This window comes from Pelodiscus sinensis, chromosome 3 (genome assembly GCF_049634645.1).
Source record: "Pelodiscus sinensis isolate JC-2024 chromosome 3, ASM4963464v1, whole genome shotgun sequence".
Taxonomy (NCBI): domain Eukaryota; kingdom Metazoa; phylum Chordata; order Testudines; family Trionychidae; genus Pelodiscus; species Pelodiscus sinensis.
In genome coordinates, this window is record NC_134713.1 from 59551162 (window position 1) to 59570057 (window position 18896).

General features: G+C 43.4%; 1 protein-coding gene across 4 annotated transcripts in view; it reads right to left on the reverse strand.

The window, feature by feature from the left end:
- Nucleotides 1-18896, reverse strand: part of IBTK (inhibitor of Bruton tyrosine kinase) — a 114031-nt gene that overhangs the window by 41198 nt on the left and 53937 nt on the right. For all 4 annotated transcript variants that reach the window (XR_012902586.1, XM_075923811.1, XM_006115893.4 and 1 more), the window contains exons 14-20: nucleotides 18517-18599; nucleotides 18395-18432; nucleotides 16705-16801; nucleotides 15951-16052; nucleotides 11472-11589; nucleotides 10200-10260; nucleotides 9308-9435 (exon numbers count right to left, since the gene is read on the reverse strand). Coding sequence is in view for 3 of the 4 variants with exons in the window: in XM_075923811.1 (XP_075779926.1) it covers nucleotides 9308-9435; nucleotides 10200-10260; nucleotides 11472-11589; nucleotides 15951-16052; nucleotides 16705-16801; nucleotides 18395-18432; nucleotides 18517-18599 (627 nt within the window). In the remaining variant the exon portion in view is untranslated. The remainder of the gene's footprint in view (nucleotides 1-9307; nucleotides 9436-10199; nucleotides 10261-11471; nucleotides 11590-15950; nucleotides 16053-16704; nucleotides 16802-18394; nucleotides 18433-18516; nucleotides 18600-18896) is intronic.

The following is an 18896-nucleotide window of genomic DNA, read 5'->3' on the forward strand; positions in this document are numbered from 1 at the left end:
CTTAACAGCTTATATGTCCATTTAGACCTACTTCTTGTTAAGCAAACTGAAGTTAACTGGAGCACATGAAAGCTACATACACTACAATAGGACAGTAAAGAGCCCAACTCCTTTGTAGTAGCCACACACAACTCCATACATCTAGGTGCACACTGGGCATACACCTAGCTTACCTACCATAGGGCTAACAACAATGTCACCAGTCAGAATGAGTGGGAGAAGAAGAGGAGGAAAAAAGGAACTAGCAGGAGCCCACCATATTTCTCTGCATACAGAGCTCTGAAAACTTAAGGTCAGTCTGCTCTGATAGAGGGAAAAACTTATTTACATTTTAGATGGAAAACCACCACAATTTTTTAAAGCTTGTAGTATGAGGCTCATTTGCAGACAAACTCTTATTAACTTTAATACGGTACAGAAGGTGTGGACTTCTTCAGCCCTCAATCATTAGTTTCTGTTTCTTAAACAGTTTCTAAATGCTGATTTTTCACAGAATATTAAATAGATGACTTCTCTTACCCTCTTACTTTAGTGATCTTACCTGTTTCCATGGCTTCTGCCACTTGAACACTGATTACTACCAAATACATCATCTCTTATTCTCCGTACAATTTCAGATTTGTGCCTGTCTCTTGACACCTCTCCCTGGATTCAGCAGGTCTAAAACTGGGTTTATCATATTTCCCTCAAAGCTTTGTATTCTTGAACACGTTTTGTTGACTGCAACATATAACTTCCTGCACAATCTCACAACTTGGAATCACTTTCAAATCTTCTCCAATCTCAAAATTAAGATTTGCCAGATTTTACCACTTTTTCCTCTAATCTCTAAAATTTGTTAATTCCCTTTTTGCTCCCCATTTTTCACGCTCTAGTTACTCTAACATTCTCTCCTCCAGCCACCACGGTTGCCTCTAAGATTTTTCATCCTTGGGTGTATTGAATTTTCTTTTGTGCAACACCAATACCAAGGCAGTGTGTGGATGTGCATCTACTAGTACAAACAAAAACTAAAGATATAAATATATATAAATATATATTTTAAATACTCCATAGTGTGGAAGAAAATATTATATTAAAAACAAGAAATAATTAACAAGAAGCAATGCTTATAATTATTTAATATTAAATCAAATAAAAAGAAAATTAACACTTCCCTTGGCTGAAGAAATGGCTTGTGCTCACAAACTCATGATACTATTTATATATGTTAGTCTAAGGTGTTACAGGATCAGAACTCTACCAGACAGCAAAGACCTGGCCTTAATGCAATACTAATTAATACATGGTAAATTGTATTTACCAGGATTAAAACATTATTAAGATCAGAGTTTTAGGTATCTGCAACACTCAAAAAAAATTTACTAAAAGAATATTTCTCTCTCTCACCTTAAGCTATTAACACAGGGCTGGGCAATAATTTTTGATGGGGACACTCTAAGAATTTGGTAAGTGGTCAAGGGCCACACACCTCCATTATATTGATGGAGGAAGTGTGAAGGTCTGGAATAGAGGTTGGGTGCAGAAGGGAGCTTGGGGTAAGGGATTAAGTGTGGAATCTGAGAGGGAGTTTGGGTGAAGTAGAGGACTGTGACCTGGGGCAATGGGCTGGGGTAAGGAGGGTGTACAGAGCTTGAGAGGGGATTGTGACCTGAGACAGGGTTGCAGGGATTTGGGCTGTGACCAGGGATAGCAGTTTGAGGTGCAAGATCTGAGAGGGGGTTGTGACCTATGGAAGAGGAAGTTACTCACCTTCATGCAGTAACGATGGTTCTTTGAGATGGGTCCCCGTGGGTGCTCCATTCATAGTGTCCGGCTCATCCCAGCGCTGCAGCTCGGAGGCTTTGCATAGTTGTTTTCAGCCGGGTCGCCCCTGCGCAGTGTGCAGCGTGCAGCATGCACCGCTCGCGCTCTTTGATCTTCGCATGCACCTGGCTTACCTGTCAGTTCCTCTCACCGTTCTACATTTGTAAGGATACAAAAGAAAACAACTCCGGAACGGGGAGGAAGGGTGTGACGTGGAGCACCCACAGGGACCCATCTCGAAGAACTATCGTTACTACACGAAGGTGAGTAACTTCTTCTTTGAGTGGCCCCCGTGGGTGCTCCACTCATAGTGCCTTCATAGCAACGCTCGCGTTGCGTTCCTGGAGTTCAGGCTTGTCAATGACCGAAAGTACTGCTGAGGTCACCAAGGAGTCAGGCGTCCACCGGCGCACTATTGCGTAGTGATTCATAAAAGGTCAAGCTTGAGGACTATGTAGCTGCCCCGCAGATTTCCAGCAGTGAGACTCCTCTGACAAACGCTGTGGATGTTGCCACTGCCCTTGTGGAATGCGCCCTAGGTACAAGCTGAAGGGGCTTGTTGCGCATTGAGTGACACGTTGTGATACAAGAGACTATGATGTTGGACAAATGCTGGGAAGACAATGCACTGCCCTTGGAGCAGTCCACTATGGATACTATTAGACAGTCGGTCTTACACCAAGTCCGTGTTCTGTCTATATAGAATGCTAATGCTCAACGCACGTCAAGGGTATGGAATAGCGAGTCTCGAGTCGAAGTATGCGGATTTGGGTAAAAGATGGGTAAAAAGACGGGTTCGTTGATATGAAATCCTATTGTGACCTTTGGGATAAAGGCTGGATGGGTACTTAATGTGACTGAGTTCTTGGTGAAAACTGTGAAGGGTGGCATTGCCATTAATGCTGCCAGTTCGCTCACCCTACGGGCGGATGTAATAGCCAATAAGAATACCACCTTTGTGTTGAGCATCAATAACAACGTGGTGGCTAGTGGTTCAAAGGGCAGGTACATTAATGTGTCAAGAATCAAATCCAAGCTCCAAGCGGGAGGGATGGGTCTTCGTGGGGGTTTAAGGTTAGTTATTCCCTTAAGCAGTCTTTTGGTCATAGGATGAACAAAGACGGAATGGCCTTCGGTGGTGGCATGGAAGGCGGTGATTGCTGAGAGGTGAACTCTCAGCATAGAGACTGAAAGGTCCACCTGGTGTAGGGAAAGGGTATAATCAAGGGTCTCATGCATTGGTGCAGAGTGCGGTTGGATGCCAGTTTTCTCACACCAAGCGACGAACCTCCTCCATTTTGCCAGGTAAGTCTTTCTTGTGACTTGCCTTCTACTGTTCAACAGTACTGTCTTTAAAGCCTCTGAACAAAGTAGTTGTTCTACTCTGAACCAGTTATGAGCCACGCTCTGGTCTGAGGTGTAGCAAGAACCTTGGATCTAGGAAAGGAGGTCTGGGAGGAGTGGCAAGGAACGTGGTGGTAACAGGGATATCCTGTGGAGGAACGGGTACCACGGTTGTCTTGCCCAGGCTAGTACTAGGAGTATGACCCGGGCTGAGTCTTCCTTGATTTTTTTGGATTACTCTCGGAATATGTACTGTTGGCAGGAACGCACAGAGGAGAGGCGTGCCCCAACGGATTAGCAGTGCATCTCCAAGAGAGCTTTTCCCCATGCCTCCTCTGGATCAGTCAAGGTGACACTTCTTGTTTTCGTAGGTCGCGAAGTGGTCTATTTGCGGTGATCCCAAGCTCGGAAGATGTTGTCTAAGACGTTGGGGTGGATTTCTCACTCATGATCCTGAGGGAAAAATCTGCTTAGAGCATCCGCTATGACATTGCTTGTGCCTGGTAAGTAGGATGCTACCAGAGTGGTACAGTTTCTTATGCACCAGTTCCATAAGTGGACTGACTGCCAATGCGCAAAGTAATCAGGATCATGCTCCTCCTTGTCAATTGACATAATACATACTTGCTATCTTGTCTGTTAGCACTCGGACAGTTGTACCAGTTATATGTGTGCGGAAGTGTTTGCAAGCAAGGAATACAGCTCTTAGTTCTGGGAGGTTGATATGAAAAACTGCCTCCACCGCCAACCATCTGCCTTTCATGGACATGCCATCGATGTATAGCCCCCAGCCCAAAAGGTCTGTAGTCAACTGGATCGATGGCGGTTGACATTTGAATGGAACCCCTGCTAGCAGATTTCTGGGGTTCAACTACCAACCCAGGGACCTGCAAATTAAAGGAGCTGGGGTTATCACTTTGTGTGTGGAGTGTTTTGTTGGAATATACACTGATACCAACCAGTGTTGAAGACAGTGAAAATGAAGTCTCGCATGTTGGACCACGAAGGTGGTGGCCGCCATATGCCCCACGAGGCAGAGACAGGTAAGTACGGTGACTGTAGGGGCGTGGATGAGTACTGTGGCCAGCTCGTGCATAACTTGAAAGCACTCTTGAGGTAAGTATGCACGGACTATGATGGAATCCAGACATGCACCTATGAAATTTATACTCTGCGTGGGATCTGGAGACGACTTTTGCTCATTGATTATGAGCCCAAGCAATAGAAATGTCTGCCTGGTTAGTGTCACCATGCGTAGGACCTCTTGTCTCAACCTGCCTTATATAAGGCAATCGTCTAAATATGGAAATATGATCACATCTCTGTGCCGCAGGTGTGTCACTACTACTGCCAGGGTTTTTGAAAACACTCTGGGAGCAGATGCTAGTCCAAGCGGTAGCACCCGGTATTGGAAATGATCTTCCCCGATAATGAAACGGAGAAAACGTCTGAGCCGGATGTATCGCTATCTGAAAATACGCATCTTGCAAGTCGAGGGCTGCAAACCAATCATCCTTCTCTAGCAACAGCATTATCTTGGAAAGGGTCACCATCTTGAACTTTTGACGGCGGAGGTATTTGTTTAACTTCCTGAGATCGAGGACGGGCCTCCATCCTCTGGTCTTCTCTGTGAGAAAATACCATGAATAGAAGCCCCTTCCTCTGAACTGAGGAAGAACGAGCTTTATGGCCCCTATGGAGAGCAAACACTGGACGGGCCTCTTCTTTCAACCGGATCTCATGAGATAGGTCCTTCAAAAGGGACGGGGTTGGTGGATTTGTGGGTGGTATGGCAGTGAAGGGGATGGTGAGCCCGGATACCACCAGTTGTAATACCCAGCGGTCTGATGTAATCGCCGCCCATTGATCTTGAAAAGGTCGAAGTCCAGGGTGAAAGAGGTGAGGGACTTGTTGTTCCATCACCGTAAGGACTTGTTGCATACCCTCAATCGAACCATCAAACTTGCCGTTTGGAATTTTGTCGGCTGTTCAAACGGAATGGTTGGGGCCATCTACATTGTGGTACTGTTTTGGGCGTGATTGGTCTATGGCTCGCTGCTGATGTTGTTGTCTTTGATAGGGGTAGTTGCACCTCTTCTTGTAGGAGTAATATCTCTTGCACCGAAAAGGGGGTGTATACATCCCCAGGGTGCGGCGCATAGACCAGGAATCTTTTCCGGAGTGGAGGATCTCATCCGTCTTTTCCGCAAACAACTTATTTTTGTCGAAAGGGAGGTCTTCCACTTTTGTGTGAAGCTCCTTTGGAACTGCTGTGGAAGAAAGCCAAGATGAGCACCTCATCATTATTGCAGTTGCAGTGGTGTGAGCTGCTGTGTCTGTCACATCCAAGAGATCTGCAGACTTGCTCTTGATGCCGTAAAACCCTCCTGCACAAAAGACTTTAAGAGGGAGCGCTTGTTTTCTGGGAGGTACTGAAGAAGCTGCAATACCTTTCAATAACTGTCGAAGTTGTGGTTCGATAGCAAGGTGGCATAATTAGAAATATTTAGGAGAAGGGTTGCCGAGGAGTAAACTTCCCTGCCAAATATATCTAACTTTTTGGCATCTGGTGTTGTCTTATACTGCGGTGTCCTGGCCTGTTGTTGCACTGCATCTACCACCAGCGAGTTCGGCTGCAGATGGTTAAAGAGGAATTCTAAATTCTTGGAAGAGACAAAATCTCTCTTGTCTGCCCTCCTGCAGGCTGGTGGTACTGAAGCTGGTGTCTACCTGATGATGTCCGCCGGTTCCATAATGGCTTCATCAATAGGGATGGCCACTTTCCCACTCTGCTTGGATGCAAATTTTTCAGCAGTCGCTGTTTCGTTTGTGATTCTGTTATCTGGATTTCTTGGGACTGAGCCACCCGCTTGAATAGGTTCTGGAACTGCTTAAAATTGTCTGGTGGGGACCTGTCCAGTGGGAAAACCGCTTTGTGTGTTGAAGAGGGTGAACGGTCAGGAACTGGACTTTCAGTCTGATGGTCATCCACTTCAGACAACTGCCTGTCTTCCAGGTCTGACTGTTGTGTTGTGGCCCCCGGACTGCGTATTCAAGAAGTCAGGTGACGGTCACAGTGCTGCTGTGGCGGAGTGTGCCCCACTGACAGTGGATTGTCGCATGAAGACTGTTGATGCATACGGTGATGGGAATGGGAATGTGATGAGTACGGAGGAGGATGGCGATACTCATAATATCGATTTGACAGATGAGGCGACGAGCACCTGAACGATCTATTACTGGTATGTCGCCTCTTGTGACTGATACACAGGGAATAGTAATAACGTGGCGATCATCCATTTGGTGGCGAGTAGGATCAGTGCCAATAGTAGTCGCTGTAATGTGGGCGGCCAAATGGAGAATACTGTCTATAATAGACCTGGTGTCTCGGGCTGTGGTGCCGGTAGGTATGGTGCAGAAGTGAGGCATACATCGGAAGAGAAGGAGAGGGACCCGGTGAAAATTTTAGAGAAGGGGAGTCCCCTGTCCCTGTGCTTTAACTGATGCCTTTGATGGAGGCTCAGCCTGAATAAACCCTGGCTCCAGCTCCTGCTCTGGTGCAGGTCTTTCAATCAGCTGCAGCACCATTATATATGCCGGCGCCAGGGCTGTTTGGAACTGGGAAGCACCAGGTAGCTCCAGCAACAGTATTTGTTGTGATGCCAGTTCCGGAAGAGTTCCCTCTGGTGCCACAGCTGCCCCCGCGGTTGTCTGCTGCTCTGGCGCTGCTTGCTGGGCTGAATGGAGAGATGCTGGGGACTTTGAAGGATGTGCACCGCTTGTCTGCACAGAGGCTGCCTTCAGCGCTGGCAACATTGCTTGCTGTGTTGCCGGTGCCAGGAGAGTTCCCTCCAGTGCCGCTGCTTCCTGCGCTATTTTCTGCTCAGCTTTAGAAGTTAACCGGTGCGGTGCCGGCACCTTTGTAACACAGGCGCCATTTTTCAGCACCAAGGCTGCTTTTGGCACAGAGTAAGCTCTATCGGATACCGCAGCCTTTTTCCCTTTAGTCCCCAACCCAGATGGTGAGGGTCACAGGACAGAGCCAGAGGATTCAGGTTTACCTCCCACCGTTCTTTCAGGTGGGAGTGATCTGGCAGGGGAGATCTTTTTTCTTCCTCCCCCCCCCCCCCCCCCCCACAAGTAGCTCGGGGGAAGAAATCCTTCTCTTGTGGTTCCCCTCCAGCTGTTGAGCATTCCCTGCATTGGGGTCCAGCGCCTTGTCGAAGAGGAACATTTTAAGTCGCATTTCCCTGTCTCGATGAGTGCGGGCTGTCATCTTTGAGTAGTGCCCACACTTACGGGGAATGTGGTTCTCCCCTAGGCAGGCTGAATGCCCATCTGAAACTGGCATGGGCTCGCTGCATTGGGCACACTTTTTAAACCGTGGAGATCCAGGCATGACTAGGTTAATCATTTTCTTCTAAAAGAACAAGTTTGTTAAATCCCTGCTGAACTGTTAGTCAGTAACCGAGGGGAGCCACGGGAAGCGGAAGCTTCAAGAAAATGCTGACAAGAGTCCTCCTCTCTTTTTTTTCCTTTGTTTTGTAGCTAAGAGAAGAACAGGCAACAAAAGAAGGCTAACTATTTACAATTAACTAATTATAGGTTCTCTTAGGGGAAGAAGAACTACTGAGGAGATGAGAGAATGGAAGCTCCATCTGTGTCTTGAGAGGAACTGACGGGTAAGCCAGGTGCGCACGAAGATCAAAGAGCACGAATGGCGCGTGCTTCACACTGCGCAGGCGCAACCCAGCTGAGAACAGCTATACAAAGCCTCTGAGCTGTGGCACCAAGATGAGCCAGACACCATGAATGGAGCACCCACGGGGACCACTCGAAGAATGAGGGTATGGGAGGGAATGCAGTGTCCGGGAAGGCATGTGAGGGCTGGAGCAGGGATGGAGGAGGATTGGGTTACATGGGATAGGATGACAGAAGGGGGGCAGAAGGTTGGGGAGGCACAGAGGGGCTGGGATACTACAGGCTCTAGCTGGGAGACTTTACCTGGCTCCAAGCCAGCAGCCCAGCAGGTTCCTTAGCCAGGGACCCTGCCTTCCAACAACTGTATGTGTTGCAGGAGCCAAGTTTATTGCTCTAACTGATTCGTGTGAGCCCAAGGAATGAGGGAGGAGGGGCACATACCACACCGCCTGTTTTGCAAACAGGAAGCTGCTATTGGTGAAAACTGGCCAATGGGAACTAAGGAGGAGTGGGGAGGGCAGGGGGTAGCATGAGAAGCCTGTCTCCCCTCTATCCAGGCTTTCACCATTCACAAACACACACATGGCCCTGCAGCTGGCTTCACCGAGTCCAAGTGGGATGGGACAGGCAGGGAGCCAGCTGAGGCTCTTGTGGTTGGATCGGGCCACAGATTATCTTTTCCCCAGCCCTGGAGTAGAGGCTGAAACCAGCTTCTCCATTTGTAGCAGGCAGCAGCTACTGATGCTGCTTCTACTCCTCCAGGAGAGTGAGTGCCTCGCCCTCCCTTCCCCAGATGATCAGCTGAATTCCCTGCCTGCAGGGAAAGCTCTGAACCTTTGTGCGGGGTTCAGAAAAGGGCCACACAGCCATGAAACTTACGAGCCAGTCACCCACACTCCCATCTTTCTATTCCAATTACAAAACACTGAAAACAATGCGAACCCATTCCCACTGAAGAGAGTTCTTCTTTTGACATCATTTTGGTATCATTTTCTCTTCCTCCTCAAATCACTTCTTTAGATTATCCCCATGCCATTTAAAGTTTAAATTTATCTTTAGTTTTGAGGACCTCAATAACTCAGCTTCTTTCTGTGTAACTATTATAATCTCCACTCAGCCTAAACATCATTCTGAACAGCTTCTTTTGCCACTTTTGCATACCACACTAATTGAGGCAGATGGAAGAAGAGTACTTTGTTGCTGCTTTATGATGTTTTCGTCATCCGAAAAGACTTTGAAAACAGATTCTGGAACCAGCATTTCTTCCACTTTAATATTTTAAACTCTATTAGTTTAGTGCCACCAATGCTCTTGACTGCCAACTGCGAAAAAAGAGCTAATAGGTATCGTACAAGAAAAATATTGCTATGTGTGGTTCGCTATTTGGAGTGATGAATGGCAAGAACTTCAGAAATCAACTATTTCTGCAATCAGAGAAAGAAAACATAAGACTTACTGAGATGTTTGTTCTATACTGATTTCTTCTTTCAAAAAGAGAAAGTTTTCTCCATCATCAGGCTCCAAAGAGCTGATGTCAGGTCCATCTTGATATGGAGTAATCACTCTCCTGACCATGGCTGGAATCTACAATATGAGAAGCTAATGATATATTGCTCCTTTTGGTGTAATAGCACACTATTTCTTGCAGACGTACTAGATTATAATCACTTTAATACATACATTTACAGTCCAGGTAATAAGACCATTATTCATTTCCTTGGACAGGTGTAGGCTGTAATCGAAAAATCCAACATGCACAGACACTATTACATTCATATACCACAGATTCAACTGACTTCACAGGAAAAATGGTAGATTCACGCACGCACGAGTCTCTTACAATTAAATTATTACAGAAGAAAAATAGGTTATAATGCATACTGACTCACCCATGCTTACTGGCAAAGTTTCACTCATTTAATTTCTTTCACTTAATATTAATTCTTCCTACACTGCCCTAGTAATATTAGAGCAGGAAAGCAGAATTAGCTGATCTTAGAAGCTACTAATTCTACTAAAAATAAAAATGTTACCTCTTTCCCCTCACCCCCCAAATTCTTCTGCGTGGAATTACCTGACAAATTTTAGTTCACTAAAACCATTTTAGATCTATGTTTTGTGATATCATTAATACTTTTACATGACTATGACTGATAGAATTATATATGTTGCAGTGGTAAACAGTATGTAACTATCAGAAAATTTCAGAAATAAAGAAGAATTAAAATACACATTAAATTTATTTCTGGATTTATGTCCCACCTGATAAGCATCTGACACATTTATCACCTTTCCTTAATTTTCATTTTTTTAAATAGTCACTTTTCACTGAAGTAGGTATAGCTTACCATTTTTCTGTAAGCCAAGGAAAGGTCCTTCAAAATCTCATCACTTAAGACATCCAGAGTCCTAAAATAAAATATATAGTTATATCTTCAATCTCTTTTACCATACTTTAAATCATTTGATTCAGACTGTAGTATTTGTTCAATGGGGTTCAAATAATCACGGTGCAGGGTACAATTGATATGTACAGGTGATAGAATTAAATATTATGGTGATGCGCACTGACATCCCACTATAGCTACATTCAAATGATTCAGCAGCCTGGTGATGAAGGCACTCCGCTGGGAGGTAGGACATATGGATTCAAATCTTCTCTGCTTAATTCAGCGGAGAGATTCAAATCCCTGCTCCAGAGTAGTGATTCAAACCTGAGTTTCCAACATACTGGGCAAGTGCCCCACTTCCTTGGAGGAAGTTATAAAAGGCGACAGAGACAGAAACAGTTTTCTGAAGCTGATCTTGACAATTGTTTTCCTTTTTTACATCCAAGATTCAATAGGCAAAAATAGTGATACATTTGAGGTTGTTCAAAACTGTGTTTTTCAGCAAATAAACTGAAAAATTTAATCTAGCCCTACTTATAACCATTTGGAATGGTCTTTCAGAATTACCTTGCTGGTCCTCCGTTCTTATGCCTGATCCAAAGCCCATATCGGTGGAAAAACCCCTACTAGGAATGTAACTAGATAATCAGATACCCACTAAGCATCACCCTTAATGGGTGATGCTTACCAGGTAATGGTTAATCATTGCCTGGGAGAGAGCTGCTGTTGTCGCAGTCTCACAGTGGGGAGGGGAGGATCTGCTGGCTCCCAATACTCCCTACGGGAGGCTGCCAACTCCCATCCCGTGAGCCTGCGTGGGTTGGGAACTGGCAGCTCAGTGAGAGATCGAAAGCAGCCGGATTAGAGCAGCCCGTCAGCAGCACAGCTCTCTCCTCCCCGCCGCCATTAAATCACTTAACCCGTTAAATCTAACATTTAACATCTCTAACGCCTACTGACTTATTTTAATGAGCTTTGGATCAGGCCCCTTTTTTCTCTTACTTCTATAAATGTAACACTTTATTATATATAGTAGTACAGGTGAAACAGGTACATAACATGTAAGACAGGGCACAGTAGTTTCAGCACAAATGCAGCTGAAGATTTGTAATTATATTCTCAACAATGATGCATGTAACAATTCCTGATAATCCTTTCAACAGATCCACCTTTTGCAGTATTTCACCTTAGTGGTTTAAAGTGCATTGTAACACCAACATCCATCCTTACCTCGCTTCAAGCAAGGCTGCCATGTTTAGTCCTATGAACTGGAAGCAGGACAATTTTAACTGTTCAGCATTATAAGTTGCTGAAAACTCCAGCAGCTCAGCAGCATTCTTTAAAGTAACTGGAAAAAATAAAAATCACAGACTTAACTATGTAATTTTGTTCTGTAATCACATGTTCTTTCAATATATACAATATGAATGGAGGAAAGATAAGGTTATTAAAAGACTAAAAATAAACACTTTTCCTAGTTCATTAGTCAGAACTACTAATATTTAAGTGCCCCTGACTCCCACCCCAGGCAACTATTATTATTAAATCATTATGCAACATGAATTTGACTGATTCTATACAGCAGGGGTGGGGAACATAAGGCCCAGGGGCCAGATGCAGTCCCCCAGATCGCCTGGATCCAGCTCCTAGGGCTCCTCCCATGCACCCCCAGCATTGGGGAGCCCACATGGGCACTCCATCCCCTACCCCCGACTGCCTCCTGCCCAACTGATTTTTCTGTGGGTCAGTAGTCCCTGACCTAAAAAAGGTTCCCCACCCCTGCTATACAGACATAGAAATGATTGTCCCAGGTATGAAAAGCCTACAACCTAAACAAAGGTCAGCATTGGAAATGGAGCACACAGAGATGGAGAAACATGGGTTAAAACAAAAGTAACATGAATAATTTCATTGTAAACAAAGCTTAAGTGCCGCTATTTTCCTATATTGGAGAAAGATGTAGTGAGAGAAGACAGGAATGAAAGTCACAAAAGAAAGTCAAGCAAACCAAGTCAATTCTAAGGAGAGAGAGATGAAGGAGAGTGAGGATGTTTGATTTACTGGATGAGGGAGGTCCTTCCACCTTCAAAGACTTTGTCAAGAGAAGTAGGAAACCACAAAAAGGGCAACAACAAAGATCCAGAGAAGGACATAAGATGGGAATTAGACAGAAACAAACTGAGTAGTGCCTTAAAGTGAGGACAAGTGCCTTGAATATGATGAAGTAAGAGACCCAGATCTGTTAAAGATCTTCTTGGACTAAGCTGTCAATCGACGGATCTCATCTTCTATGATGCCTTTGGTGAGCAACTAAACCAATCCTTGATCAGCAGATGTCACATAAAAAACCGCCAACTGCAGGCACTGTATGTTCTTTTCAGATCCTGTGCATTTCCTGCAATGCCTGGATACACTGACTCTCAAAGCAATTAAAAGCCTATACAATGATTTGTCACCAGGACAGAATGTCCTAAACTACAGTTTCCAGATCATTGGGAGATATGCCACATGACTTCATATTGGCCTTTAAGATGTCTTTATAGTACTTATATTGACCACCGATAGAGTGCTTTCCATGAGCAAGCTGGCCACGGAAAACCATCTTTGGTATCCATGTATCATCCATCCTCATAACATTACCAATCCAGTTAAACTGTTTGTTCATAAGCATTGCTTCCATGCCCATGACACCACATAGTTTAAGAACCTCCGTATTAGGAATTTTGTCCCTCCAGATCACATGGGCAATCTTCCTCAGACAATGCATATGGAACTAATTGAGCTTCAAAACATGGCAACGATATATTGTCCATGACTCCGAGCCATACAGCAGGACATTCAGGACAACTGCCTGATAAACCACTATCTTGGTATGGAGTTTAATACCATGGTCATTCCATAGGTATTTGGTCAGTTTTCCAAAAGCAGCGCTAGCAGTCCTTAGAAGCAACTAACAGCATAACCGAAAAGTAAATGGTGAACAGGAGAGGAACAAGGACACATCCTTACTTTGTACCATTTAATATTTCAAAAGGCACTGATGTGTCTCCATTGTCAAGGATGCAACCAAGCATGCCATCATGGAGAGACTGAACAATGCTGATAAATTTTTCAGGACAGCCAATTCGTCCAAGTATTTTCCAGAGCCCACTTCTGTTGACCGTGTTGAACGCCTTGGTGAAATCATTGAAAATCACATAAGAGGTCCTGATGTTGCTCTCTACATTTCTTTTGTATCTGTCTGTCTGTAAATATCATATCAGCAGTGCCTCGACCAGCACGAAAACTGCACTGGCATTCAAGAATAATACAATTGTTAAACACATGTATTGAGAGCCAACTGTAAAGGATGCGGGGCCAGGATCTTACTAGCTATAGAAAGCAGAGAGATGTCCCAATGGTCATCACAACACGCACAGTCACATTTCCTCTTATTTTTATTTTATATATATATATATATATATATATATATATATATACACACACACACACACACACACACACACACACACAAAATCAGGGCATCTTTGAAGTCCTGGGGGACTAGCTCCTTCTCCCAAATGACACTAAACAAGTGGGTGAGATGGTACATCAGCTGGCCACCAGCAGCTTTATAAATCTGATCGAATTGCATCACTGCCAGGTGCCTTTCCAGATTTCATCTATTTAACAGGTTTTTGTACCTCACCAAGAGTTGGTGGTATAGTCAGCTGTAAATCATTAGCCCACTGAGGAATCTCTTCAAGAACACTGCTGTCAAAAGTTGACGTCTGGTTCAATACTTTGTGAAAATGTTCAGTCCAGTGGGTAACCATTCTAGACATTCTTGCTAGTGATTAAAGAAGCATCAAAATTGCATTGAAACAGCACTTGTGTGTCAGGTATTTCAAGTTAACTTACATCTAACTTTTTTCGGCATACAGCAGAATGAGGACGTTTTCATGAACAAAGGTTCAAGGAGACAACACGGCATACCATGTAGTAGTCAGACCAGGAGCCAGTACCACGCATTGCATGAGTCAACTTGACATCAGAAATCTCTTTTTGTTTGGTGATGAAGTAGTCAGTCATATGCCAATGCTTAGACCGAGGATGCATACAGGTTGCTTTGTATTTGTTCGCCTGTTGGAAGAATGTGCTTGCAATAGCAAGTTCTTCTTCAAACTTGTGCACAGCATGAAGAGTGCCATTTGAGTTCTCACTTCCAATACCATGATGTCCAAGCACCTTTGGCCATGTGATGCAATCCTGACCAACTCTAACATTAAAATCAACGAGTATATATATATATATATAGCTTAGATTTAAAAGGTACTGAAGAAATCACTGAATTCAGGCTAGCATAGAAAGCCTCTTTTTCATCATCTGCAGCAGTCAAAGTGGGTGCATATGCACTAACAAGTACAAGGCACTGTCCCTGCCTCAGTCTAAACTTTGCAGTCATAAGGCAAGAACTGATGGCACGTGGCTCGGATTGAAGTTGGGAGACTAGTGGTGTCCTGATGGCAAAGCCAACTCCTGCTTGCCTTGGATGACCCTCAGAGTAGCCCACACAATAATATGAATAGCCTGCTCCAACCTCTGTGAACTGGCTGGTACCAGAAATACATGTTTCGCTTAAAGCTGTAACATCAATTTTGCAACGTGCAAGTTCTCGACCAATGATTGCTGTCCTGCATTCATGGCGATCACCACGATCAAGAATTGTGCGTACATTTCAGGATGCAAAGCGTAGTTTCTGTTTAGTCATTGATTTTCCCCTGTGACCACAAAAATTGGATATCCGGTCAGTCACAGTTAGCCGACAGGATGCAGTTGGAACAAGCTGTAGTTGGGGGATTTTTTTCTCCCCCTCTTCTTTAGAAGAAAGCAGCGCTGTCCCTAAATAGGGCTGCTTTGACATGCAGGCAGGATACGGGAGCAGCTGCTGTTCCAGTTCAGTAGAAAGACAACCATCACACCTGAGCCACCTACATGCAGGTTTGTGACTAAATGCTTCCAGTGGTATTCTCCACCTGCATCTGACGACACTTGCCCATTGCGGTAGGACTTTTATCAAGAGGTAAATCTTTGGCATCAAGAGAGAGACCTTCACATATGAATGGATTTAACTGAGGCAGGCTTGCAAGTTCCATCCCCACTCGCTTCTGACTCCGACCATCGTGCACAGGCACAGGAACTTCAACATGTACACTGGAGGGAGAGCGCACAGGTTTGAGATCAGTTACCTTCTCCTAGACTGATGCACCTAAAAAGGCTTAGCGAGCTCAGTCTGCCCCGGTTTGGAATCAGAGTTTCCCTTGCCCTAGTAGTGTTGGTCCACAGCACCTTATTCCGTATTATTCAGTGCAACCCCTTGGGATCACTCCATGGAGCACTTCCTCAATCCACCATCCTGAGGAAGCGTCTGAACGCTGTAATACTCCAGCGCGAGGGGTAAAGATACTTGATTTGAAATGATGTAATTGAAGGTGTAGACTAAAAAGATTTTAAATCCCTAACACTGGGCGGTCTGCAGGTAATGTGGCAATAGATATCCAGGCAAGACAGAACAAAGACACGAACTGGAGATTCGTTCCTTTCTTTCACAGCTACTGTCAGAATTAAGAAGCTCCATAATGCAACTCACAAAAAAGTACTACACTGATCTTCTAAACAACAACAACAAAAATGCAATCACTTCATTAAGGAAAATAGTAAAACACTCACGTTTTTCAGTAATGGCTACTTCACATATTTCTTTCAGTCGAGATACAAGCAACTGATCTGCTACCACCAGAACATTACAAATAAATTCCACATTTTGAGACTCTGGAAAATGAAGAAGCCACATCAGAAAGATGACTAGTTAAGTAAGAAAATACTTCAGTAAAGTTTTAACAAGGGTCAGTTTGTTCCACTGTGATTTGTAGGCAACATGGCAGAGGTAGCTTATAAAGGGGGATTTAAAACAAGACAAGGTGGCAATGGCTTTGCTAATCTTGTAGACAAGTTCTTCTAATGTACAAGGTGCAACATAGAAGAAAACACAGAGATGCTTAGCAAAAAGCAGAAGATCCTGCTGTCTTTAGCAAAATGAAGGCAGGGGGAAGACAACACTTGTGGTAAAAATCATAACTGACTCCAAAAGTATAAAATGATATCATACTGTTTGGAGTTTACCAACTAATAAAATTTGATTCAAAGGCAATACAATACTTTTTAGTAAACAATGTCAACTTATTGTGTAATTATCGTACCACTTCCTCATATCACCAAATATCTCTAATTTGAAAGTGTTATACTGTAGTGTAGACTATTCAACTTTCTGCTTCCTTCAGGTGTCTTTTCCTTATTTATTAAAATGAAAATAGCAGAATTATTTGAATGAGATCCAGCTCAAATCTATTGTTTTTAAAAACACAATGTAAATTGTTCATACCCCTAACTCTACAATTTCCAGACACAAATATACTGCCAGCACCTTTAATAGCAGGAGCTTCATCGGTATAGATGTAATCCAGGATAACCTGAAGTATGTCAGAATGGATTGGCATTTCCAGAGCTGCACAACAGGATGCCTAAAGGAAAAAGGGATAAGAACAGCACAATTTTAAAAACTGACCATTGGGGGGAGGGAGGGAGGTAATTACACAGGAAACTCTGGTTACTTCAAAACAAGTAGATCCCTCAAGAATCTCAACACCTGCAGTACTAGGTGGGATTGAAAGATGGGATTTAGTTGTCAGTACTGAGGCTGTATGCTACTTTGGAAAGTATATTCTGGTCAAAGTAGTCAGTGCTCATAAGGATTATTTGCATGGCATCTTCCAGGTTACCACAGTCATCTTGGTGGTCAATTTAGATGTAGACAGAACAGAAGTTGTGGGTATAGTTCTCCTACAGGTGGAATGTTTCCATATTAAGTGTCCTGCTAATGCGGCACTCAGTTCAAGGCATACTTGCTCTCCTTTTAATCTGCTGAGCCTAGGCACAGAATTGGTACCAAGAACATCTGAAGCCTCAATCATAACTTGGGTGGGACACAAGGTCTCCACAGGGACCAAACTCTTTTTGAGATGTACCCCTTCAGAGGAGAAGGGCTCCATTTTCTATGGGTTTTCTCCATGAACACACCTCAGGTAGACACAGGAGAATGTACTGAAATGGACAGGGCACTGTGTTCATTCAGCAATGTCTGGGTTGGAGGTTGGGTAGAGAAGGAAGGTGTCATATGGTCTGACTCTGAGGCCAGTTGCAAGGAACACTCCTTCTTTAAAAGATTCATTTTAGATCCTTTTTTTTCCCCCTTGAAGAATAGCTGGAGCGGTTTTACAGAATATGGAGACTCCCACAAGCAGTAGATAAAAATGGGAATTCCAGTCACTGACCAGAAAAGACTCCCAAAATGAGACGCACTACTTGAATCGAGCCTTACATACCCCGGGGGCAACAGTATCTAGCAGGGAAGGCACCTCTTGCTGAAAGAAGAAAGGGGTCAAGAAAATCCTCCTTGATCCCAAAATACAAGAGTACATAAAATAACTAAAGAAAAATAATAAAAAGGGCAATAAAGCTAAGAGACTTCAAAAGAAAGGCATACTAATGCTCCATTTCAGGCCAAGGTAGTTCAGAAGCAACTGAGTACAGTTCGTTCACATAGTCTTATGTAGCTTCAGAGCAGGCACAACCACCAAGAAATCCCTGATACGTAGGGTGTGAGTGTACCTGAAGTGGAGCACTAATAGGGATAATGCTCAAAGACTAATATTATCTATAGGTCATTTATTAAGACCTACTTCAGGAAATTTAATACACCTCCAAGGATTTTAGCAGCCAATAAAATCACTTAAGGAATTTTATAATGCTACAGATTAGTTTGGTAGAAATTTCTTAAATAGTCATATACTTACTAATTCAAAGTCTGCTTTTACATAAAATTACAATGGCTCATAAAAAGCCTTAAATATGTTATTTAATCAGCTTCTGAATGGTTCAAAATTAGAATTTCTGCTACAATTTTCCATTTTCTTACAATATTTACAAACTGTATTTTAATTTATATTCTAAGTAATGGAAAAATCTTATTTTAGCGACAGAGGAAAATCTGTCATTTACTTACATTAATGAAAAGCAACTAAAATGACATACATATTTTTAACTGGCAAGCTTACCTCAATCCAAGAACTGCTTAACATCCTATGAAAGTAGTCTGTAAAAAACAAAGTCATTTTAAAAGACATTGAGAGGGGCAAGGTACTGTGAATAACAGACTCTTCACATAATACATACATACCGAGTCTTGCACAGAGCACACATTTGTGACAAGGGAATTCCTTTCCATCTACAGATTTCATGGTCACATCACAGAGGTATGAACTAAAAGACATTTAGAACAGTTATAAGCCTAAAGTTATTCGCAAATATACACTCTTCTAAACAGCCATTTCTCATTTTGTGCCTGAAACCAGCTGTGATAAGACTAGGCTTCTTGTCCTCTCAACAAGGAGACAGAAAGCACTAATATTTCACTAGAAATACAATACAGTTACTTTTATGGTGATAAATATAACCAACAAACCTTCTCAACAGTTTTAAGGGAATTAAAAAAAAATTAGACAAGCTAACCAAAAGGCAAGCTAATAGTGAAGTGGATTTCCTCCAAAACCAATCCTA